The following is a 26,022-nucleotide window of genomic DNA, read 5'->3' on the forward strand; positions in this document are numbered from 1 at the left end:
GCCGCACAACAGGCTCCTCCGCTATGAGCCTGCTTCTTCCTCTCCCACTCCCCCTGCTTGTGTTCCCTCTCTCGCTGGCTGTCTCTGTCTCTGTCTCTGTCAAATAAATAAATAAAATCTTAAAAAAAAAAAAAAAGATCAAAGTATACCTTATAATACACAGAAAATGTTAATCCAAAGGCAGTGACTTGAGTTTGAATCAGGTAAATGCAATAGGTTTATAATAGAGCGTGGGTTATTTACCTGCTATTTGGTGAGGTAGGAATTTTATATATGTCATCAGTCATGTAGATGGACTTAGATAGGAATGACTGCAACTGGATGAGGAAGGAGAAATGGGCTAAATAAGATGTAAAGGTATTTTAGGCTTAGGCTTATTTTGAATTTTGTGTATCCTGTGGAATGCACTATAACCTGGGTTATGAAACAATGAATGTAATGTTTTAAGTTTTTGTGCCTTTAAAATCAGTTTAGCATAATCCAGCTCATCTTTGCTGATATGTGGGACATTGATGTGCCCATAATAAATAATAAATGTGCCAGCTTAGCCTTCATGGCATCTACAGTCTTCATTTAGCTATAAACAGCCTTATTCACTTACCCCAATATATTGTTTCAAACGTGTAAATAGTGTATTTTATGGTAACTATTTGTCTCTGATTTTATGGGAAGTTCTTAATTTCTTACATCTTTATTCTTATTAATAGATGCTAGTTACTGAATCTGTCATTTGATTCCAAAGAAGAGGAAGAGAATCCTTTTAAATTCAAATATGCTAGTTTTTGGCTTTAAGAATGTGGCTTGTGGGGCGCCTGGGTGGCACAGTGGTTAAGCGTCTGCCTTCGGCTCAGGGCGTGATCCCAGCATTACGGGATCGAGCCCCACGTCAGGCTCCTCCGCTATGAGCCTGCTTCTTCCTCTCCCACTCCCCCTGCTTGTGTTCCCTCTCTCGCTGGCTGTCTCTATCTCTGTCGAATAAATAAATAAAATCTTTAAAAAAAAAAAAAAAAAAAAGAATGTGGCTTGTGCTTACAAGTTGATAGTATGATACTAATAGTATAGTATCTTCTTAATGCTAAAATCTATGAATGTTAACAGTGTATATGATGATCTTCCATAGCGTTGGAAATAAATCCTTAAGCAATGTAGAAGATTCACCATTAAAGCCCAAAAATATATTTTCAAAAAGTGCAGATGTCATTCAATGTATTTTTGTGTTTTTCTCTTTTCCTAGAGTTGTAAAGATGTGGCACCCGTGGAGAAGACTATTAAGTTGCTTCCTAGTAGCCATGTTGCCAGATTACAGATATTCAGTGTGGAAGGACAAAAGGCAATCCAGATCAAACATCAGGATGAGGTTAATTGGATAGCAGGCGATATTATGCATAATCTTATTTTTCAAATGTATGATGAAGGAGAAAGAGAAATTCATATAACATCGACTTTAGCAGATAAAATTAAAGTAAGTATCTCAGATTAGTTATTTGAAAAATTTTGTTCATTTTATGATTGACTGTAAGACTCTGAACAAGAAGTATTATAGGGTGGCTTTTAAGAAGAAGCTTATCACAGAAAAATAATGCTGTTATATAAAATTCCAGGCTAAATAAGAATCGTTTCATGCTCTAGATTGAAATGTGAATGATTCATATGTGACAAATTCATACTTAGAAAAATGATTTTGACCCTTAACAAAATGCCGAAGATTGGAGTTTTCTTTTAGTTGTATGCTTGATGACTAACTATATTTCTGCATTCACAGTCAAGATCACCTTACCAAAGCAATGTGTATTTGTAACTGTTCCGAAGGCACTAAACAAAAGGTCTATTAAAGGCAAATGGTGAAACATTACTGTTTTAACTACAGGCCCTGATTTGACCGTTTGAAATTGGCATACCACTCTCTAAAAGCATGATCTTAGAAAACAGTTTTGTAGATTCTCACTAGCTTCATATGGTCCTCATCAATCTGCTATGATTTAAATTTATCATTTGTACCTTGTTAGGGTGAATGTATATATTGAAACTTAATATCTCTTCAGAAGACCAAATCAAAATACATACTTATCACCTAAGGTAGGCCTGTCTAGTACTCTTCTTATGATTGATTGAAAGAATAGTGGGCATTCTGTGCTTACTCTTTTCAAGGTCAGTCAGTTCTGCTATAATGAAACACATGCATTTCTTAAAATCACTGTGCCAGATAAAAAGGTGCAATAAAAATCACAGGGCTCATGGGGAAAATGGGAATTAGAGGCATAGTACTTAAACTTTATCAGTCAGATAGGAAACTAATAAAACAGTATCAAAAATAGAAATAATAACACATATTAAATGATTAAGAAGTCTGTAAACACTGCAATAATATGTCAGTTTATTTTGTGGAAGTGAGTTCAGGAAAGGTTGCAGCTTACTCTGAAGTTGTGGAAACTCCACTAAATGTGGACATGTGTGGCTGGGTATACATGATCGCCCAAGGTGGCTGGTAGGTTTGAGTTGTGTCATTTGTGTATTTCCATGGATTGGTTTAGCTGGGTACAGTTTTCCATGTTCACCTATTATTTTCATGGATGATATTGTGCATTAGCAAATGTAAAATTTGCTTTGTACTCAAACTGTTCCCTGGTGTTTTAATAGCATTGGAACAAATTTGCATTCTCAAACCAAGCAGTATAGCAGAACTAACTGTGCTTTTTTCCTTGACACCCATAGAGAAAAAACTCAAATCTTGTGTGAGAAAATAATGTTTAAAAAATTCAGTTTTCTTTAAGTCAGAGACAAAACATCCCCTTTTTCTGGAAAGCCAACATTTGCAGACCCTTATATAAGGGGGTCCCAATTAACTAAATTTGTAGAGAGTTGCTATGTGGGACAGGAGGTAGAAATTATTTCTTTGTACTATTTTATCCTATAGCCATCTGGAGTTTCCAGATACAGGATCTGATATTTTAAAAGAATTTTGCTCAACAGGGGTTTAGCTGACCTTATTTTAACTCTTATTTGAAATATTCCTTGCCCCAGCCAGTTTAGTTTTTCCCTCTATAATGAGGACTGGAGGATTGATGGAGACATAATCCTGATCCTGCTTGGAAAGGGAGGCAAGCCATTTTTATCTTCATCAGCAGATGTGAAGTTGAGTGGTTTATAAGTGGTACCAGGAACCCGGCTTCTGAACTGGTTCCTTGCTTTCTCATAGTTATGTTCCCATATTCTGGTTTCTTAATCAAGGTTAAGAAGTGGAGAGCCTCCACCTGTGTATAACCTTCTTTTTGCCATTCTCCAAGCATGTGACCAGCATTTGACATACCTTGCCTCACATTTAGTAGTTAGATACTTGTTGGGTTACAAAGATTTTAAAACATGCACCACTTTATTGGCAATAAAATATTAAATACTATCTTTTGTTAAATGTATAATCAATGTGATTTTTGTGGTCTTCAGAGAATTCTCCAATATTGAAGAAAGCTATCCCTAACTAAGCTGGGAATCCATTGAAGGGATAATACAGCCTGTGTGAGGGAAGAAAAGCCTTTTCGAAAAGTGTAACTACTGCTTTCTTCCATTAAAAAAAAAAAGTATATGATAAAGAATAAAACATGGTTTAAAAGATAAAAAGGTAATAAAGATTAGAACAGCATAAACTAGGGTCAAAATATTAGAATATCAATGATTTAAGAATCACAACTATGGAGTGCTAAAAGAGAAGGTTGAACTAAAAATTCTTAGAAAGGAGTGGAAGTTTAAGAATAGAGTAAGATACTCAGCTTAAAAAAGGGATCAAGTAACAGATTAATACATGGAATGCAGGAGATGCAAAATTAAAATAGAGCTAAAAGCATCTAAGAATGAATTAAGACCAAAAGGTGGCCAGAATGGTAAAGTAAATACAACTTGTTTTCTCATCTTGCTGAATAGGAATTAACCTAGATCTTATTCAAAGCCCATATAAATAAATTTCTTTTAACAAAAAATTTGAATATCACTTCCCAGAATTGATCATATGATTTGATCTGTATGGTATTTTATTTTTTAAGTTTTTTTTTAGACAGTGTGCACACATGAGCAGGGGGTCGACACAGAGGGAGAAGGAGAGGGAGAGAGAATCTTAAGCAGGTTTCATGCTCATGCAGTGGGACATGAGGCTCGATCTCATGACCCTGAAATCACAACCTGAGCTGAAATCAAGAGTCAGACACTTAAACTAACTAAGCAGCCCTGGCACCCCTGATTCTGCTTTTTACTTATTCATTGGTTGGGGGTTTTTTGTTTTGTTTTAGATTCTACTTATAAGTGGAATCATATGGTATTTTTCTTTCTCAGTCTGACTTATTTCACTTAGCATAATCGTCCATGTCTCAAATGGCACGATCTCATCCTTTTTTATAGCTGCGTAATATTCCATTGTATGTATACGCCATATTTTCCTTGTCATTTGTCTATTGATGGACACTTAGGTTTCTTCCATATCCTGGCTATAGTAAATAATGTTGCAGTAAACATAGGGTGCATATGTTTTTTCATATTAGTGTTTCATTTTCTTTGGGCAAATACCCAATAGTGGAATTATGGGATCATATGGTATTTCTGTGTTTAATATTTTGAGGAACCGTCATACTGTTTTTCACAGTGGCTGTACCAGTTTACATTCCCACCAACTGTGCACGAGGATTCCTTTTTCTCTTGGCAACACTTCTTATAACTTGTGTTTTTTATTTTAGTCATTCTGACAAGTGTAGAGTGATATCTCATTGTGGTTTTGATTTACATTTCCTTGGTGATGAATGATGTTGAACATCGTTTCATGTGTCTCTTGGCCATCTCTGTCTTCTTTGGAGAGATGTATATATATTCAGGTCTTATGCCCATTTTTTAATCAGACTGGGGTTTTTTGGTGTTAATTTTTATGTATTCTTTGTATACTTTAGATACTAACCCTTTATTGGATGTCATTTCCAAGTATCTTCTCTTACTCAGTAGGTTGTCTTTTTGTTTTGTTGATGGTTTCCTTTGCTATGCAAAATCTTTTTATTTTGATATAATCCCAATAGTTTATTTTTGCTTTTGTTTCCCATGTCTTAGGAGGCATATCTAGAAATATGTTGCTTTGGCCAATGTCAGAGAAATTACTGCCTGTGTTCTCTTCTAGGATTTTTATGGCAGGTCTCACATTTAGGTCTTTAATCCATTTTGAGTTTATTTTTGTGTATGGTGTTAGAGAATGGTCCAGTTTCAAAACAACAACAACAACAACAACAACAACAAAACTGTCCACTTTCATTATTTTATGTGTAGCTGTCCAGTTTTCCCAGCACCATTTATTGAAAAGATTATCTTTCCCCATCGTATATTCTTACCTCCTTTATCATAGATTGATTATATAATCATGGGTTTATTTCTGGGGTCTTTATTCTGTTCCATTGATCTATGTGTTTATTTTTGTGCCAGTACTGTACTTTTTTTGATTACTACAGCTTTGTAGTATGTCTTAAAATCTGGTATTGTGATACCTCCAGCTTTGTTGTTCCTTCTCAGGATTGTTTTGGCTATATCAGGTCTTTGTGGTGCCATTACAAATTTTAGTGTTAATTGTTCTAGTTTTGCCAGTGCCATTGGTATTTTGGTAGGGAGTGCATTGAATCTGTAAATTTCTTGGATAATATGGACATTTTAACTATAAATTCTTCCACTTCATGGGCATGAAATATCTTTCCATTTGCTTGTGTCCCCTTTAAATTCTTTCATCAGTGTTTTACGGTTTTTGGAGTTTAGGTCTTTCATCTCTTTGGTTCAGTTTATTCCTAAGTGTTTTATTCTTTTTAGTGCAGTTGTAAATGGTATTTTTAAATTTCTCTTTCTATACTTTGTTATTAGCATATAGAAATGCTACCCATTTCTGGGTATATCTTGCCACTTCGCTGAATTTGTCTATTACTTTTACTGGTTTTTCAGCAGAGTCTTTAGAAAGGAAGAAACTTCTTAATCTTATTAATATATGAACCACCACCATTTATGTTCATAAAGGGACTTTTTCTTTGAAGGTGGGGAAGATGAGTTTATAAATCAGCTTTGTTTCTTCAGTAAGATAAGTGGCAGTAGGAGGACATTAGACCAAGCTTTATATTTTTCTTAGATAATATAATTTTTCTTTTAGGTTAATTGGACTCCTGAGATTAACAAAGAACACTTGCTACAGGGTCTGCTTCCTGATGTACAAGTACCAACATCTGTGAAAGATATGCGCTATTGCCAGGTTTCATTCCAAGATGATCATGTGTCTTTGGAAAGTGCATTTACAGTAAGGTTTGTGAGCATATATTATATTTTGAGGGATTTCAAAATTCGGCATATGATAACAAAAAAGCTTTTCTCCAAAGCACGCTGGTGAGAGTTGTTTTTAATGTATAAAATAATTGCAATGTCTGTGAAATATGGTAGGTTGTCTTTGGAATAAAACTTCACTGGAGATAGTGGTTAATTCATCAATCTTTCACATGTTTGGTTGTGTTCATTCCTAAGTGTTTCATTCTTTTATATACCCTGTACTTAATTGGCTCTGTGGTATCTGTGAGAACTAGAACTGTCATTAAAGGAAAGCCCTCCTAGTGCAAGCAACAGTGAAAATGCCTGTAATATGACGGACGTGAAAAACATAAAAAATAGAGTGTGATCAGTCAATGTGGTGTTCACAAGAAAAAATTCTTTCATTGCTTAGTGATGATTTTTAAACCTGAGTCCAAACAGACCTAATATGTATTACTGAAAGAAAAGGGGAAGACTTATGTAAATACATATATATGTAAGTCTTTGACCCTGGCCTGTCAATTCCTTGCTCATCTGTTCCAGTAACCTCATCCGCTTGAATTCTTCCATCCGTTTTCATATTTTTTTTTATTAAGATTTATTTATTTATTTATTTATTTGACAGAGATAGAGACAGCCAGCGAGAGAGGGAACACAAGCCGGGGGAGTGGGAGAGGAAGAAGCAGGCTCATAGCGGAGGAGCCTGATGTGGGGCTCGATCCCATAACGCTGGGATCACGCCCTGAGCCGAAGGCAGACGCTTAACCGCTGTGCCACCCAGGCGCCCCCATATTTGAGATTTTTTTGTTGTTGTTTTTGAGAGAGAGGATGTGTGTGCATCGCGGAGAGGGGCAGAGAGAGAGAGGGAGAGAGAGACTCCCAAGAGACTCCCAAGTAGGTTCCACATCCATTGAGGAGCCCAGTGTGGGACTTGATCTCACAATCCTGAGATCATGACCCTAGCCGAAGTCAAGAGTTGGTCACTCAACCAACTAACCATCCAGGCGCCCCTGAGATAAAATTTTGAGATATACTACTCTCCACCCATAGCCAGATCTCTTGATGATGAGTTATTCTTACTGACCCACCTTTTCTTTCTTAGTTCTCTTGTCCTAATTCCTTTTAATCTAGCATAGATGCTATGGTATAACACTTCTTTGCTAGCTATCTTTTTTTTGTTTCCATTTGGGTAAATAGTGTGGTGTTCTATAAATTGAGGTATTTGGAGGAGTGTTGTTGTATTTAAGTTTTAGAAAATGAGTGTTAAGTATATATATATGTTATTCTTTACCATATTTTTCTCTATGATCAGTGGTATAATTAAAGCCTTTTAACTTGTTAACTCATTTCAGACCACTTCCTGATGAGCCTAAACATCTAAAATGTGAGTTAAAAGGAGGGAAAACAGTACAGATGGGCCAAGAGCTTCAAGGAGAAATATGTTAGTATGGTCTTTTTTTTTCTTTAAAATACTTCTGTAATATGTACTTACATTTGTGTTTTGGCATATGTGATCTGAAAGGAAAGCTTTGCTTTTATATACATTTATTGGTTTAAAACCCACTGTTGGAAAAGATTGCTATATTTTCACTGTCTTTGTCTAGGCTGACATAACTTTAAAATCAGTTTGGCAAAAATAGTTTCATGGAAAAATATTGGCTTTTGTTAGAAGTAATAATAGTTAATATTAGAAGTGTAAAGTAAATGGATCAATGGATTCATAGGTTTATTTTTCTTATATCTAGAATATTACATAATACTAAGTTATTTTCTTCAAATTTTGATGATAAAAAATCTGATTAACATCAACACCATGTTAATTATATAAATATAAATGTACTTAAGTAGATTCTTGATTTTTTTTTTTTGTGGTGATTATAAAAGAAGCAAGTATGTTTACTTTTTACAAAATAATGCATAAGAGAACAAAGTTAGTGTTTTCAAAGCATAATTTTAAGTGTTTTAATGTATTTATAAATATTTATGTCTTTTATTAAAAGATAACAGCTTAATTATAAATTGTCCTTTTTTATATAGTTGTAATAGTTACAGATCAGTATGGAAATCAGATTCAGGCATTTTCACAAAGTTCTTTATCTGCCTTGGGAATTGCTGGGATTGGACTTGATAGCTCTCATTTGAAAACTACCTTTCAGGTATGGCTTCTTTTCATAACAGTTGGCTTATACCATTGGTTTACAATTAACAAAATTTGGGAAAAAGTAAAATAACTAAAAGAAGTTTGATGTTTATAATGCAAAATCGTAAAAGGCATTAAAAAGGTTTTGTAATGACAAACTTTGAACATGTGCAAAAAACAGGATAGCATAAGTAATTCCCATGTTCCCATCACTCAGCCTCAATAGTCATCACTTTCCCCTTTACCATATCATTTTGAAGCAAATTCCATACATTATATCATTTTATCCACAAATATTTTAATATGTGTATGGAGGTAGTTTTTCATAATTAATAAAATTTCGTAGTGCTTAGATCCTGCATTAAATAGGATGCCGGGGAAAAAACTAATTGGGCAAGTTTGAAGCTGTGCAGTTAATTGAGATTAGCTTGAAAAATAAGAACTGCAGTGGAATTATTTCAGTTTAAAAGAAGCAGGCAAATATGATGTATTCTGCTTGGAGAGATCAAAGACAATTTTTGGGAAAAAAAGATGTTTGAGTTGGGCCTTTAAGGAACCTTCTAGGCCAGAGTAGATGAAAGAGGAAGAATTCTAAGGCCAAGTAAAATTGAATCCATTTAGAACATTTAATGCTTTTTTAAAACTTTTATTCCTTTTAGAGGCTCCATTACAGTTTTTTGTTTGTCCGTTTTTTAAAGATTTTATTTATTTATTTGACAGAGAGAGACAGCAAGAGAGAGAACACACACAAGGGGAGTGGGAGAGGGAGAAGCAGGCTTCCCGCCAAGCAGGGAGCCCAATGCGGGGCTCGATCCCAGGATGACCTGAGCTGAAGGCAGCCGTTTAACAGCTGAGCCACCCAGGCGCCTCTCCATTACAGTTTTTAACTTGACAAAGTAATCACAAGAGTAGCCTCTTTGCTGCCCTTCCTTACTAGAGTTTCTATTTTCACTATCATGTTCAAGACAACTCACTATATCTTAGCAGCACTGAAGAACTTTTCATCTCGTTTTGTTTACTTTGCAAAGATAACGTTTAGTGTTTGACTTTCAGGTTCTTCCATTATTTATCTTCACCCTGTGTGTATCTGAAATCAGTAGATAACTATGTTTCTGCTGTTATGTATGAACAGTCCCTACTTTATTCGTAGACGCCCATCCTCATCAGTATTTCTCCTGAATTGTAACCCGCCTTCCTACGTTTTCAGTTTTCCCCATCTGTTAGATTCCTATCAGCATGTAAACATGCTGTCATATCTCTCATCTTGAAAAACAAATTACACCCCCTCGCCCCTGCCACCACTACCAAACAAAATGTTCTTTAGCCCTAATTCCCTATCCATCTCTTGCTCTATTTCTCTTCTTTCTGTAGTATAACTTCTTGGAAGAGTTCTAAGTATTCTGTTCCCACATCCTTTTCTGTCTCTCAGGCAAGCCACTCTCATCATATTTTTTGTTTTTTGTTTTTTTTGCTCTGTTTCACCTGACCAAATACATTGTCAATTTTCCGTTCTCATTTTATGCCACCTATCAGATCTATCGGCATTTTATACTATAAGTTTAGACTTCTGTCTCCTCAGTATGGCCTAAAATATCCTAAAGTATTATACTGAACTCACACCTTTCTCCTCTCATAGCTCATTATTTTTCAGCCAAGGTGACTGACTTTCTTCCTATTGTCATTTTACAACAGATGGATACTATCTTGACTCACTTTCAAACACCTTCCCCAGTCTCTGCAGAAAGAAAATGGAGCCTTCTGTTTTAAAACTATTTTTAAAAAAATAGTGGTTTTGGGGGGAAATAAAAAGTAGTTTTAATATGTCATCATTTCTTCAAATTATTTCCATATTTATGTAAAATGTACTGCTATTCCGAAGTACATTCCTTCGATAATTTCAGCATTAGACCTTAGTGCCTTTCAGAATTTTATATTTAATTCTATTTGGACTCATCTACAATTTGTAAATGCATATTCAAATTTCATTTTCAAGATTAGAAGTAAAACCGAAACAACTTCCAAGATGACTTAAACAAGAAATCATGTCTTCAAATGGGCTGTTGGTGTTTCACTAATAAATGTGGAATTCTAGGTTAGATTTTACATATTTTCAGCTTTCAGTATGTTTTACTAAATTAATTTGTTTTCCAAATATTGAAAAATTCTGTGCTTGTTGGTGTTTGGGTGGAAATTAATCTTAATTATTTTTGCAATGTCTTTGTACAGAAAATGTTCTACAAACAGTTGAGAATGGAAAACATGAAATTTTAACTCTGATTTTTAAAATCTGATGGAATAGATTTGTACTCATAGAAATTTAAGATGACAAAATTATTAAGGGTAATTGTTAAAATGTGAATGCTGTAGTGCTTCTGCCAGTACGGAATTAGGTTTTATCATTAGATCACATTGCAGAAATTACAGGCTAGTTTCATTGATTCCCATTAATAAGATGTGAACCAGAGATTGAGCAATAACAAATCAAAGCCCCTACCTTTTTGGAGATCACCTTATAATGGGAAGAGTGGTAAGAAATGAGTGATAAGAAAAATAAAATGAGGTAATGGAAACAGTGCCTTATATAGGGTGGTTAGAGAAGACCCCTCTGATCTGGGTATCCCGTATGAGAGACCTAAAGAAAGGCCATGTAATCTACAATTTTGCAAACAGCAGGAAAGAACAAGTGCAGAGGGTGTTCAGCAAGCACATGCTTTGCTGTTTGGGGAATAAAAAGGAGACCATGTAAGTAAGAAGGAAATTAGGAAAAAATAAAGTAAAAGGACATAGCCAGAACCTTTTATATCTCTCTCTCACAAAAGAGAAATTCAGTTTCTCTTCTCAAGGAAATGAATTTCACAGTGTGCCAGTATTGGTATGTGTGCAGCTTATTTGTCATTGTTTTATGCAGAAACATAGGCACATGAGTAAATGACAACATTTTCTTGCTTTTTTTTTTTTTTTGAAAATTAAGCATAATATCCTGTCTTTTCTCAATGTACTTTTCTTCACTAGGAAAATACACAAAGTATAAGCGTAAAAGGCATCAAATTTATTCCAGGCCCTCCTGGAAATAAGGATCTTTGTTTTACTTGGCGTGAATTTTCTGACTTCATTCGAGTGCAGCTAATTTCTGGACCACCAGCAAAACTTCTCCTTATAGACTGGCCAGAATTAAAGGAGGTAAGTAACTCTGCCTTGTTTGAAAGTATTTGCTATCACATGGCTTATTACTTTCAGATTATCAGTGGATCAGAATAGATATATTTTATTGTTGAAGTAAAAACAAATAGCAGTAGTAATAAAAGGATAAAGTAATATGATTTTTAATACTTTATTATTTAATTCATCACTTGTGTCTTCACTTGTTGAAAAACAGTGTAATAACTTACTGTGATGAGCACTACTTAACATACAGAACTGTTGAATCACTGTATTATGTACCTAAAACTGATATAACACTGTATGTTAATTTTACTGGAATTAAAAATTTTAAATTTTTTTAAAAAATGCAGTAATAATTGACACTTAAAAATTTTATTACAGGGGCACCTAGATGGCTCAGTCAGTTAAGCATCTGCCTTCAGCTCAGATTATGATCCCAGGGTGCTGGGATCGAGCCCCATGTCTGGCTTCCTGCTCAGCAGAGAGCCTGCTTCTCCCTCTCCCTCTGCTACACCTGCTTGTGTGCTCTCTCTCTCTCAAATAAAATCTTGAAAAATTTTTTTTAAAATTTATGACAGAAATTTTCAAACGTGTAAAAGTGAAAATAGCATAATGAAACCCAAGTTTCAACAGTTACTATTTTTTCCCAATTTTGTTTTATTGTTCTGTCTTACTGTCTTAAATGTTTTCTCTGGAGTTTGAAAAACATATTAGATATCAAGTAATTATATGCATAAAAACCTTGGTATGCCTTCCTGTGCAGGTAATTAAATCTTAAATACTGATTTTGCAAGTGTCTGTTTAATATGTTGAGTTTTTACTAAATGTTTAGAATTCTGATTTTAAAATGTTTAGATTTTGGTATTCAGTTTTGGTCTAACAGAGTTTTACTTGTTGATATGGTAGCTTACATTATTTTCTAAAGGAAAATGAGATTATATCACCATGGTAATGGATGAAATTATACTGTTAAAGGTCCTCTAAGAAAAGTTTACTTTACCTGTGCCTTAGTTTGAGATTGCCATTTTTGATTTGTGAGTTTAAAATAACAGATAAACAAGTGATGACAGTGAGCTTTAAAAACTTTTTTCTGTAATACTGTCTTGACTGAGGAGTTTTACTGAAAAGCCAGTGCATTTATTTTTATCTGAGAGCATTTATACTACATAAGTTAATATATTCTTTATGCCCAGTGATGTCAATAAGGATTTGTTGGTTTACTATGTTATGAAATAATTGTTTACTTTTGAGGTGGAAGAAATGTTGACATGTTCGTCTTTTAATATGACTTTGTGTTGGGAATGTCAAAAATAATGACAGCTTAACTCAAATTTCTTAGAAGACTAATTTGTAGATGCCATAGAAATCCAGAAGTTTTTAAAACAAACTGATATCTCATTCTGTTAGAGTTACCATTATATGTAGATAAGGCTGTAAAAGTAATCATTGAATATCTGATATTTCTAAAATTTCCTAATTAATTCTTGACCTACCTTCCCCCTAACACGATCTGAAGTGGAATAGGGAACTGATTTAACACCTAACTGATAAATAGAAAAAAATAGGTAAATGTTATGTTAACATCTATTCTCTCATTTAATCTTAACATGATGTATTATTATCATTCTTATTTTATAAATGAAGAAACTGAAATCCCGAAACATTAAATTACATGCCAGTACTAAAAAGTGGCAGAGGGCAGATTCATATTTATAAACATTTGATTTTGGACACTGACTTTTTCCCAGATAACTTTAAGAGCTTGGGCTACAGGTTATTTATTAAAGAATATTCTTTAAAAATAGTTACTATTTGATGGGTAGACCGTTAATGTCATTAGGGATGAAGTACATTGATATGTTTGCATTTGGAAACTGTCATCAGTTTTTTAAATTCAGGCTTTTAATAAACTTTGGCAAATGGAATATTGTCAACTGTAGCCATGTAAACTTTGTGATGGTCAAGCATTTTAACCAAACTAGTCTCAAGGATATTTTTTTTTTAAAATTAAGTCCTATCTGAAACCCATTATTAATTTTTTCCCCACTTTTAGCAACCTGCTAGCATTATTTGGTGATCAACTACCTCCAATAAAGTGGGGGTTGGAGAAAGCAGAGGGAACATTATTGATAGGAGAGAGCTGATAAATCAGCTTTACTTTATCGCTTGTCTGTTCTCTCCCCTCTTTTCTTTTTTTTAACTTTTAAAATCTGACACATTAGATTGGAACTTTATCAGGTTTCTTGCTAGATAATGTGTTTCCTTTGATGTATTTAGTATTAATAGGTCAACAGGCAAATTCCCAGAATTATACAAGCCTTACGTAAAGGTGTTTTAAACCAACTAGACAGTGTAGATCAGCGACCAGTCCTATTTAAGGAGCACTAGAAATCTGTGTATTACTGCTTCATGGAGAGTGGCAGAGTGCTGACAATTGACAGAGGAGCTAAAGTATAAACAGCCAATACTACATCTGAGAACCTCAGATAAGCTTTTACTTCCATCGAAGTCATTCTGATATATAACTTTTAGGAATGTGTTAGAAGCTGGTAATGTCAAATGCTTTTTTTTCTCCCTTTATTATATTATTAATCATTTCTATAAGAAGATGATCACTTGTAACAATATAACTGACTTTCAAAAGTTTGATGAAAAGCCATTTTTGACTAGAACAGATTAATTAATCATTTAGTAAGTATACAAGTAGTAATTACATTGTTAGGCACATTTGTTTTTGTTTTTTTTTTAATTTTTTTTTTTTAAAGATTTTATTTATTTATTCGACAGAGATAGAGACAGCCGGTGAGAGAGGGGACACAAGCAGGGGGAGTGGGAGAGGAAGAAGCAGGCTCATAGCAGAGGAGCCTGATGTGGGGCTCGATCTCACAACGCCGGGATCACGCCCTGAGCCAAAGGCAAACGCCTAACTGCTGTGCCACCCAGGCGCCCCTAGGCACATTTGTTTTAGTGCTTCTTAAAATATTTTTATCTGTTTTAGTCCATTCCAGTGATTAATGGAAGAGAACTACAGAATCCTCTCATTGTTCAACTTTGTGATCAGTGGGATAATCCAGCACCTGTGTCACAGGTTAAAATAAGTCTCATGAAAGCTAACAATTTAAAGGTAAGTTTTAAACGTCCTTTACATAATTTTCATCTACTTAAAATTTTGAGTTTCATTGTCATGGTAATGTTGTTAGATGTCATGTTTTTAAAAATATAGTCTTATATAACCTTTATTATTGCTTATTTTAAATCAACTTAAAGATTTTTCATAATTTTGAGGAAGTAAAGTTTGTATCTTGCAGTGTAACAAGGGGCAATAATCTACAATTATGATTGGTTATTATACAATACTAATATTTGGATTTCAGATTAGGGTGAATAGACAACACTGAGAAGGTGAGTAAAGGCAAATATAATGACCTGCAGTATGGGTTAAGGAACAGGTATTATTTGGGAAACTTACAAGCTAAGGGTAATCAAAAAGAGTCATGTGAGTACCTGTCCTATGCATACCTTATGGAGAGCTACCAGGGCCTGGGCATAGCTGCTAGACTTACACTGAATTGTATTCTAGGGTATGGGGCAAGCATGAATATGGCCTTGTAACATTTGGGGCTAAACATAGTGATTAATACCAAGAAGTCCAAGATTTGGTACTACCTGTTTACATGAGCACTGGGGTAGCCAGCTGTGGGGACTTTGGGTGCCTAGTACAGAAGAGTTGGAGGGCCCTCCTGTGAGGGGAAATGGGAGAAGCTGCCTACTGCAAAGCTATATTTTGACACAGTTCCTCCTCTTGAAGGAAATTAATTTGTCCCAGTCAGGTTGTTACCAAGTAACACAGAGAGAATTCCTGGGCTTATATTCAGCTGGGCTTAAGTATCCCTCTACAAACATTTTGTAATTTTAGTGGATGAAAACAGTTGATATCATGTAAATGCAGTTCTCTTAAAATTAACCCGTTAGTTCAGTAAGAATTCTAACAGGGATTTCCAGGACCTGAGAAGTTGTAAATGTCATATGGAAGATTAAAGTGCCAAGACTGGCTTGTGATCCACATGGATTTGTTTTTCATAGTAAAGTAATTGAGGTCAAAGGTCTTAAAGCCTGTTAAACAAACAAACAAAACTGTAATATTGCTTGCTATACAGCCTGATATAGCCTTGCTTCTCTGGCTTAGTAACAAGAATTTAGGACCCAGATGGAAGAAATACTTTGAAAAAGATGGGTTGGGAGACAGTGGATCAGAGGATAAATGAGATAGGTACAAGTATAGGATTTTATACTGTCATTTTGATTACTCCTCATTTTTGCCTGTTGCTTTTTTTGTTTGCATGTATCATAATTACCTAATTTTTAGGTTCTATTAAAGCAGAAATGGGAATTACGGCGTAGGAGAGAGTCTGATACTCTGCCACAATAGTTTACAAATTCACTTTGTTCTTATTGTTTGCTTCTAGAAGAGTTAAAGTGATTATTTTCTACCATAAATAAGAATATTATTCTAGTTTCTAGAGAAGCATTTGTAGAAGGCTGCTAGATTCTTCTAACCAATTATGAGTACCACTGATTCTTAGTCATTTGAAAGTGAGCTTGGTTATCTCTAAGAGGGTCATACTGCAGCAGAGATATAAGGAGCACATCTGAGTAAACTTAAAGAGAAAGATGAAATAACAATGGACATGGTATTATGACGCCTTGACTTAAGATGTAATTTATTTATTTCACCTGTGCCATTCCCCACAATCCCCAGTTTTAGAATATACCTTCAGTGTTTGTATAACCAAACTTCACTTGAAATATCAGTGTTATTGAAACAGTGAACATTGAATTCTGCAACTTAATAACTGAAATACACTAAATTGTAGTTTAATTGATGCTGAGTGATGATTGTCCTTTGGGTTATGTAATTACGTATCACATTGTTTCTACTAGTTCACATTAGGAGATTAAAGATTTTAGAAGTGTGTGCAAATATAATTTTCAAAATAGTATTGGAAGAAAAGAACATTGTAATAGAGGAAAAGAATTTGATGTCTGGAATTTTCTAATTAACTTGTTTTGTTTTTTGTTTTGTTTTTAGCTCACTCCTTCAAACCAACAGCATAAAACAGATGAAAGGGGCAGGGCTAATTTGGGAGTATTCAGTGTTTATGCCCCTAGGTAAGAACCAAAAGTTTGGTAGTTATTAGTATTATAGAGATTGATTTTTCTTATTCCTTGCTGAAGTTAAGAGTAATAATTAGCGGGGCGCCTGGGTGGCACAGCGGTTAAGCATCTGCCTTCGGCTCAGGGCGTGATCCCGGCGTTATGGGATCGAGCCCCACATCAGGCTCCTCCGCTATGAGCCTGCTTCTTCCTCTCCCACTCCCCCTGCTTGTGTTCCCTCTCTCGCTGGCTGTCTCTATCTGTGTTAAATAAATAAAAATCTTTAAAAAAAAAAAAAGAGTAATAATTCCTTCTATTTAGTGTTAGAAGATGTAACTAAACAGGAGTAAAGAGTTTTTTTAAATGAGTTAAGCTTTGTAAAAACTGTCTCAGAATTTTTAAGTTATAACTAACGTAATTTGAACCCTTTGTCTCTTTTTTCCCCTTGTTAGAGGAGAACATATGATGCAGGTTAGAGCCATCTATAACAAGAATATCATAGAGGGACCTATAATTAAGTTAATGATTCTTCCAGACCCTGAAAAACCTATTCGTCTCAATGTTAAATATGACAAAGATGCTTCCTTTTTAGCAGGGGGTATTTTCACTGGTGAGTAAGTCACAAATTTCAAAGAAATTTGTAATGATAATTTGCTTTTTACAATAATGGAATAAACTATTTATCCTAGATGTTCAGCATGATAAAAAAACAACCCTGCAATAGTCTTTTAAATGGCAAAGTATGTTTGACTTAGCTTTGTCTTCTTTCATCTCGGTGGCCTACATTCCCTTTAATGGTCAAAAATGAGCTGGAAGTTTCTTCATAAACTGAGAGCCTGTTGTAATTGAGTTTGTGATTGTTTGTTCACTGGGTTGTGAAGTTCTACAAAAGGAGCATGAACTGCTAAATGGCAAGAACTATGTGGGCTTTACTAAATAGGTTGTAATGTCATCTTCAACCAAATAGAACCAGGATTGCTTAACGTAATTTGGATGAAAATATATCACATCAGAATTTATGATTAAAGATATTTCAGAATAAAATTTCCTAAATACTTGCTATGTCCAGGCACTATATTGGGCTCTTCTTTCCAGTAATGTATAAAACAATTTCCAATGAGTTCTAATGCAGGAGACACTTAAGTAAGCAAGTAATTTCAGTGGAATGTGGCAGGTACCAAGTCAATAGGAAATGGTATTTATTACACAGGTAATTTTCTTGAAGACCTCTGTTTTCCTAAATGGATACATTCCTATACATAGTTATAAGCAGTGGAAACAAGCAGACCAAAAAATTTAGATCAGAAAATTAGTCATTTTTAGTAAGTTACATATATACATAGCCTTTATACTCATAATTTTAAATCTGTTTTGGAAGATAAGACCTGTTTCCTGTGATTAAAAGACTATATCCATCATATGGGTGCCAAATGAATGATAAACATAAGGGAGATACTATATGTAATAATAGTTTAGCTACTGTATGCTATTGAAAATCATAAGACAAACAGTGTATTCTTGGAATACATAAAGCATAAGGATTTATGACCAGTTGCCTTAACTCTAGGTTGCTGAGTATCCACAGTCTAACTTTTCTGGTCTTCCCTAGTAGAACTTTATAGCATTGCAGACTGTGAAAATAAGACAAGGGACTAATAATGGCAAAGATGTATGTGTTAGATTTCTGGAGGAGATTTAGCACTAAAGAGAGTTGTCTGTCATGATTAGTACGTTTTTATAGACAAGATTATTGGGGAATGCTGATTACCGAATAGTTTTGTTTTCTTCAGCATTTCATTATTAATATTTAAACAAGATGTACATTTTAAGACATAGAATTATTTAACCAAATCTATTAAGTGAACTAGAAAATAATTTTTTAATATTCACCATGACAGATTTTATGATTACTGTTATTTCTGAAGATGACAGTATCATTAAAAATATTAATCCAGCACGTATCTCCATGAAAATGTGGCAGCTGTCTAACAGTGGGAACCGACCACCAGCAAATGTGAGTTCTGGAAAGCATTGTAGAAGTTAAAAGTAGCTCTTATATTTAACTTAAAATTAAATGTAACTTAATGTAAAAATGCACTGGGTATATGCTGGAGAACGAGACATTAACCTACTTCATCACTTGAGATTGACAAAATTAAGTGTTGATGCCTTTGAAAACGAGGAGCCTACATTGTGATATTTCTTAAACTTTTAAGATACTTTACACTTCAAATTATCTCAAGGACAGTGGCACAGGTCAAAAAGCCGTTGAATACCAACAAGAGATAATATAGAAAATGAGATAGTAAAGAGATACGATTGATAGACTTAGAGGATAGGGAAAGGAGGGTAGAGTGGTGAGAACAGTTTGAGGGTCTAAAGTTTAAAGCGGCACAGTCCAATAGAAATATAATACAAGTCACACATGATATTTTTATTTTTTTAGTAGCTACATTAAAAATGTAAAAAGAAAGAAATAAAATTAATTTTAATGTAGTTTTAACCTAACATCAAATTACCATTTCAGCATGTATTCAGTATTTAAAATTTATTAAATAAACACATAAAAGAATGTAAAATCTCAAAGATTTTACATTCTTTTATGTTACGAATTCTTTGAAATTTCCTGCGTATTTTATGCTTGTACCACATCTCTTTTTGAACCAGATATATTTCAAGTGCTCAGTAGCCATGTGGAGCTATTTGCTACCATGTTGGACAGTGTAGATCTAAAATAAATCTCAAATTGGAAACTAAACCATACCAGAGTGTCTTAATTTAACAGTGCCTTTCAGGATTTATGATTCATTTTAATTATGTGTTTAGGAAACTAGCTTCCTAAATTTATACTGTCCCATCAAGCTGCTATTACCTTAAACTATGTCACCACCATTGAGATCTGTTGTGTGCCCTTTTAATAATAGTATGTCATCATGACTAATCTCACTATTGAATCTTAAAATGTATTGTAAAGGTATATACATACAGGTGTATGTGTATGTATTTGTAAAGCCAGATGTGATCTGTATTTGCATTTAGTGAAGGTAATAGAAGGTTTCATCCTGAATATATTATGTTAAATGTGATTTCTCCCTCCCCACTTTCTCCCCTACTTCCCTTTCTAGGCAGAAACATTTAGTTGTAATAAAATAAAAGATAATGACAAAGAAGATGGCTGCTTCTACTTCAGGTATTTCTCAAATCATTTCATATTTTTATGCATAATTTGTTACAAAGTGATTTCAGCCTTGATGGTGTTTGCTCAACTTGGGAAAAGTAATTTATGATTGAAAAGAAAATATTCATATCTCTTAATTTTTCTCAGGAAGTTTTTTGAGAAAATGTGTATTTTATTTGTAAGCTTTCTAAAATGGTTTGGGGAAAAGACTGTTGTGATAATTATATTAGCTTTCAAAACTATGAAAGCCATCCAAAAAAAATTACATTATGTTGTCAGAGCATTTTATTTTATTATATAGGAGATTTCCATAGTTCAAAACTTAGTTGTTATGAAGTAAAACAGATTGAACTAGTTTTTTTATGGTTTAACTATGTTACTTTGAATTGAATTCACTTGAATTTTTGCTTCTGGATTCTGGACCTCTACTTTGATATATGAAAATTGGCTTTGAATAAACTATGTCCAAGGTTCCTTTCATTTTTTTTTTAATGAGAAATGTCCTTTTAACTTTTAGGCTAAGTTTTGTTTCTTCAAATATATTAGTCTCTTGAATCATGTAGAAAACAAAGAGTACAGTTATAAACATTGTTACAATAATACTAACATTATGAGTGCCTGTGTATTTATCTATAGAGCTTTTTGTTTCTCCATGTGGTTTCAAGTTATTGTCTGTTCTTTCATCTTACTTTGTAGTATTTCCTTGAACATTTCTTACAGGCCAGGTCTAGTGGTAATGAACTCCCTTAGCTTTTGTTTATCTGAGTATGTCTTAATTTCCTCCTCAATTTTGAAGTACAGTTTTGCTGGATGTAGGATTCTTGGCTGAGAGTATATATATATATTTTTAAAGCATTTTGAATACATTGGTCCATTGTCTTCTGGCCTCCAAACTTTCTGATGAGAAATGTGATGCTCTTCCTGAGAATCCCTTGTATGTAATGATTCACTTTTCTCTCATTGTTCTCCATATTCTCTTTGTCTTTGGCTTTTGAAAGTTTGATAATGTGTGTTGGTGTGTGTGTTTTTCAGTTCATTTTACTTGAAATCTGTTGAGCATCTTCAATATTTACATTCATGTCTTTCATCACACTTGGGAAATTTTCAGCCATTCTTCAAATATTCTCTCTTCCCCTGGTGAGAGGGGCCCTTGCTGGTGTCCCAAAGGTCCCTGAGTTTCTGTTCACTTTTATTCAGTCCTTTTTCCTTTCTGTTCCTCCGAATATAATATCCATTATCTTCAAGTTCACTAATCCTTTCTTCTTCCTGCTCAAATGTGCCATTGAACACCTATACTGAAATTTTCGCTTAAATTATTGTATTTTTCAGCTCCAAAATTTGTTTCTGGTTTTCTGTTTCTTTATTGATATTTCCATTTTTTCTCTACATCACTTTTATTTTCTCCACATCTTCCTTCAGTTTTTTGAGCATCTCTAAGGTAGGTGTTTGTTGTTGTTGTTGTTGTTGTTGTTTCATTGTTGTTTTGAGAGAGAGAGAGAGTGCTTGAGTTGGGGGTTAGGAGCAGAGGGAGAGGGAGAGAGAGAATCTTAGGCAGGTTCCATGCTCACAACACTGAGATCATGACCTGAGCTGAAATCAAGAGTCAGAAGCTTAACGCACTGAGCCATCCCAGGAGCCCCTACGACTGGTGTTTTTTTAAGTCCCTGTCTAGTATATTTGCCATTAGGTGTTTTTCAAAAACAATTTTGGTTGACTTATTTTTTTACTTTGAATGGCCGATACTTTCCTGTTTGTCTTCTGGTGTTTTGGTTAAAAACTCTGCATTTGAATCTAATAATGTGGTAGCTCTGGAATTCAGATTCTCTGCCTTATCCAGGGTTTGCTAGGTTTAATTTTTTCTGTTATTTTTTCAATTGTTATATGCTGTTTGTCATGGATCAGCGTTAGGTGTAAACTTAAGGTCTTCTCATGTCTTTTCTGACCCTTTCTCTGGGCGTGTGTGGTCACTTTCTCATTTTCCCTATATATGTGGTTGTTTAGTAATGTCCTTTAATGTCTGGTTTCTAAAAAGGAAGAGGGGAAGGAAAGAGTGCTGGCCCTTTAAGTCCTCTGGAAGTTACTTCAGCTGGAGGACGAAGGGCTTGCAACAGTGGGGACTGGTGCAGGAACAATAGCTAATCTGCATTTTTGTTTGTTCCTCTCTGATCAGAAGCAGCAATCAGAGCACGGATCCCCAGTGTTTGGAGGATAGGGTCCTTTTTGCCCACGCTGGTTCCCATAAGCTGTGAACTGCTCCAGGGACATCTGCCTGTCATGGGTCTGGGAGGTGGGGAATGAGTAGCTACTACTGTGCTAAGAGCTGAAATTGATCAGAATTAACTGCAGTTTACTATCCAAGTTTTTGGTAACTTCGAGAGGTGCAAAATAGTTACATTACACAGATTCTGCCAGTACAGTTATTGTCTAGACAGGGAGACAGATACCTGATGCTTCTTGCTCGCCTGGTCTTCCCAAAATCCTTTCAAAGATTTCTTTTTAAACTTCTTTAGTCATCATCAGTAGGGTCAACATGATCATTATATTAATATAATGGTTATTATATTAATATATTCAGACTAACTGTACCGAATGACTAGTTTGTTTTTTAAAATATTTTTAATCTTTCATAGACAGATGCTCTTTTCATTTAAAAAAAAAGATCTTCTCAGTGTGCACTTTCTGTTAAGGCAATGTCAGGTAGTTATGTGTTTCTAAATATTCTGAGTTTTATTATCTTGTGACAGACAAGTAACAAATATACTATCATGGTCCTTTTTTACACTATGATAACATTGCCTTGGGTCTTTAAGGTATACTCATGTTACTGCATGGAACTGATTTAGACATCCAAGAAAGCATATACTGCCTTCTTTTCAGTCTTTTAAATTATCTTTCAGTGTATAAATCTATTAAAATGTGTGATAATTGTGCTATTTCCTTGTATTTCAAATATTTGTTTTAATTGAATCATATTTTAGCATTCCAGGGTATCAGAACGAACATTTAGGAAATCTTTTTAAAATAGTCACACATTTTAAAACTATAAAGAAGTAGCAGTTGCAAAACAATGTGAATATACCAAATGCCAATGAATTAGACACTTAAAATGGTTAATTTTATTTTATGTGAATTTCACCTCAATAAAAAATCTTGGGGCGCCTGGGTGGCTCAGTCGGTTTTGATTTCGGTTCAGGTCATGATCTCAGGGTTGTGATATTGAGCCCCACATCGGGCTCCATGCTCAGTGGGGAGTCTGCTTGAAATTCTCTCTCCATCTCCCTAGCCTTCTTCCCCTCCCCCCACTTTTGCTCATTCTCTTTCTCAAATAAATAAATAAACAAAAATTTTAAAAAAATGAAAAGCTGTGTAGGTAGATGGGCAAAACGGGAAGGGGAGTAAAAGGTGCAAACTTGAAGTTATAAATAGAGCATAAGGATACAATCTACAACTTAAGGGATATAGTTACTGTGTAACAACTTTGTATGGTGACTGATGGTAGCAAGATTTATTGTGGTGGTAATTACTTCCTAATGTATGCAAATATTGAGTTACTATGTTGTACCCCTGAAACTAATATAATATTGTATGTCAACTGGATTTCAATTTAAAAAAATAAAATTATAAAAACGGTAAGTCAGAAGGAAAGATCTTTAAAAATCATATGCGCTGTCAGTTATACATGTAATATAATAAAATATATATCAGGTATATTTGAATGCATGAGAATATTTGAGTTCCTAACGTGTCACTGTGTTTGGTGTTCTGCATGTAATCTCAATTTTTTAACCTTTTAAAAACAAGTAGAAAATTCATAAAGTTAAAAGGATACGCAGTTTTGTGACTTCTCCAACAGTGAATTTCTGTGCAAACACTACCGAAGTCAAGAAATAAAAGATTGCCAAAACGGGGGAAGCCCCACCTTGTGTCCCTCCCAGTCATTACCTGCTTCCTTCCTGTTGTGTGTGAACACGCGCGCACACACACACGCACACACACACACACACACACACAGAATAAACTCTCCTAACTTGGTTTTCTTTGCATCCCTCAATTCTCCAGTTGTGCCCATTTATAAACTTTATATGTATTATCTTCTTTTGTATACAGGTTCTTTCAGCATTGTAAGCATAATCTGTTACGTGGTTTGTAGCTATAAACTCATTCATTTTCGTTGCTGTGTAATTGCTGGATCCTAGATTATGTATATGTTTAACTTTATTAGTCGGTGCCAAGCAGTTTTTCAAAGTGTTTATGACACTTATACTCCCACTAACAGTGTATGAAAGTTCCCAGTGCTCTACATTTTCCCCAACAGTTGGTTTTATCAGTCTTTTCAGTTTTCGTATTCTGGTAGGTGTGTACTGGTATTACATTCAGTTTAAAATATTCTCTTTTCATGGTGTGTTTATTGGCCATTTGGATAACCTTTTGTGAAGAGCCATCATGGCTTACGGATTTTTCTGTTTTCATTTTCATATTAATTTGTAGCAGTGCTTTATATATTCTGTGTATAAGCCTTTTGTTAGATGTCTTTGCCCATTCCATGCCTTGCTTTTGTACTGTATGTTATCTTGAACAGAAGTTCTTAATTTTTATATAATCAAATTTGTTAATCTTCTCTTTTACAGGTAGCCGCTTTGTGTCCTTTAAGTTCTTTCCTTACATTTAGGTCATGAAGCTATTCTATATAATTATGTTGAGGGTTCCCAAGAACACCCCCAGGTTTGATGATTGATTAGGAGGACTCGCAGGACTTTATTTATAGTCATACTTAAAGCTACGATTTATTACAGTGAAAGGATACAAAGCAAAATCAGGAAAGGGAAAAGGTGCATTGAGCAACGTCCGAGGGAAAACATACACAAATTTTCAAGGGTTCTTTCCCAGTGGAGCCACACAGGACTTGCTTAATTGCCAAACAAGTTATGATAACACATACAAAATGTTGTCAACCAAGGAAATCTTATCAGAGACTCAGCACCCAGGGTTTTATGGGGGTCTGGTCACATAAGGGTCCTCTGCGTAGTACATATCAAAATTCACATTCCCAGAAGGAAAGCAAGGGGTTAGCATAAACCATATTGTTTGTAGAAATACTTGAAGCATTGTGAGCCACTCTTACCAGCTAATGGTGGGAACCTTTCTGAAATCTGAGTTCACAGATGCTAGCTAAGGACTAAGCTTGTAAGCAGGGCTTTCTATCTACTTTATTAAGTTTTTAAAAATTTATTTAAGTAATCACTACACCAATGTGGGGCTCGAGCTCATGACCCTGAGATCAGTAGTTGGATGCTCTTCTGACTGAGCCAGCCAGGCACCCCAACTTTGTTAACTTTTTTAAATTATAATTTGTACAGTTATGCTTGGAATTAATATTTTTAATGTATGCTATGAGGTATAAGTTTAGGTCAAGTTTTGTCTTTATGTATAAAACTATATAAACAGTTGTGGCTGCGTTATTTATTGAGATCATTTTTTTTGCAGTGCCATCTTTATTTTAAATCATACGTCCACATGTGTGTGCATTTGACTCCCTATTTTGATTTCTTCACCTGTTTGTATTTTGCCATACTGTACTTTCTTGTTAAGTCTGGTATCTTATAGAACAAGTCCTCTCACCGTGTTCTTCATGCATATCTTGACCCTTTATTTTCCATATAAATTTTAGAATCAGATTATCAAATTCAAATAACACAAACACAATTTCAATAACAATACCTGTTGGGATTTTGTTTTGGTAGAAATTTGGGAACATCTTACAATCTAATATGTCATATTCTTCATATTCCTCTATTTAAATTTCTTTAATTTCTCTATATCATTTTGTAATATTTTGAATCAAAGTGTCCTACATCTTTCCTTAGATTAATTACTAAATAGTTGATATCTTTTCCAGTTTTATTGAGATATAATTGACATAACATTGTATTAGTTTAAGGTGTACAACATAATGATTTGAGAGATATATATCCATCCATCCATCCATCCGTCCGTATGTTTTCCGTAGTAGTTCGGTTACCATCCGTCACCTTACACAGCTACAAATTTTTTTTTCTTGTAGTGGAAACTTTTAAGATTTACTCTCTTA

General features: G+C 34.4%; 1 protein-coding gene across 1 annotated transcript in view; it reads left to right on the forward strand.

Moving 5' to 3' along the window:
- Positions 1-26,022, forward strand: part of SMCHD1 (structural maintenance of chromosomes flexible hinge domain containing 1) — a 160,941-nt gene that overhangs the window by 74,800 nt on the left and 60,119 nt on the right. Inside the window, exons 26-35 of the mRNA XM_040632687.1 lie at positions 1,235-1,462; positions 6,152-6,300; positions 7,653-7,741; positions 8,338-8,456; positions 11,453-11,620; positions 14,601-14,726; positions 16,692-16,771; positions 17,209-17,366; positions 18,655-18,770; positions 19,882-19,946. Coding sequence (XP_040488621.1) covers positions 1,235-1,462; positions 6,152-6,300; positions 7,653-7,741; positions 8,338-8,456; positions 11,453-11,620; positions 14,601-14,726; positions 16,692-16,771; positions 17,209-17,366; positions 18,655-18,770; positions 19,882-19,946 — 1,298 coding nt within the window. The remainder of the gene's footprint in view (positions 1-1,234; positions 1,463-6,151; positions 6,301-7,652; positions 7,742-8,337; positions 8,457-11,452; positions 11,621-14,600; positions 14,727-16,691; positions 16,772-17,208; positions 17,367-18,654; positions 18,771-19,881; positions 19,947-26,022) is intronic.

The sequence above is a fragment of the Ursus maritimus genome, unplaced genomic scaffold (assembly GCF_017311325.1).
Source record: "Ursus maritimus isolate PB19 unplaced genomic scaffold, ASM1731132v1 scaffold_18, whole genome shotgun sequence".
Lineage (NCBI taxonomy): Eukaryota > Metazoa > Chordata > Mammalia > Carnivora > Ursidae > Ursus > Ursus maritimus.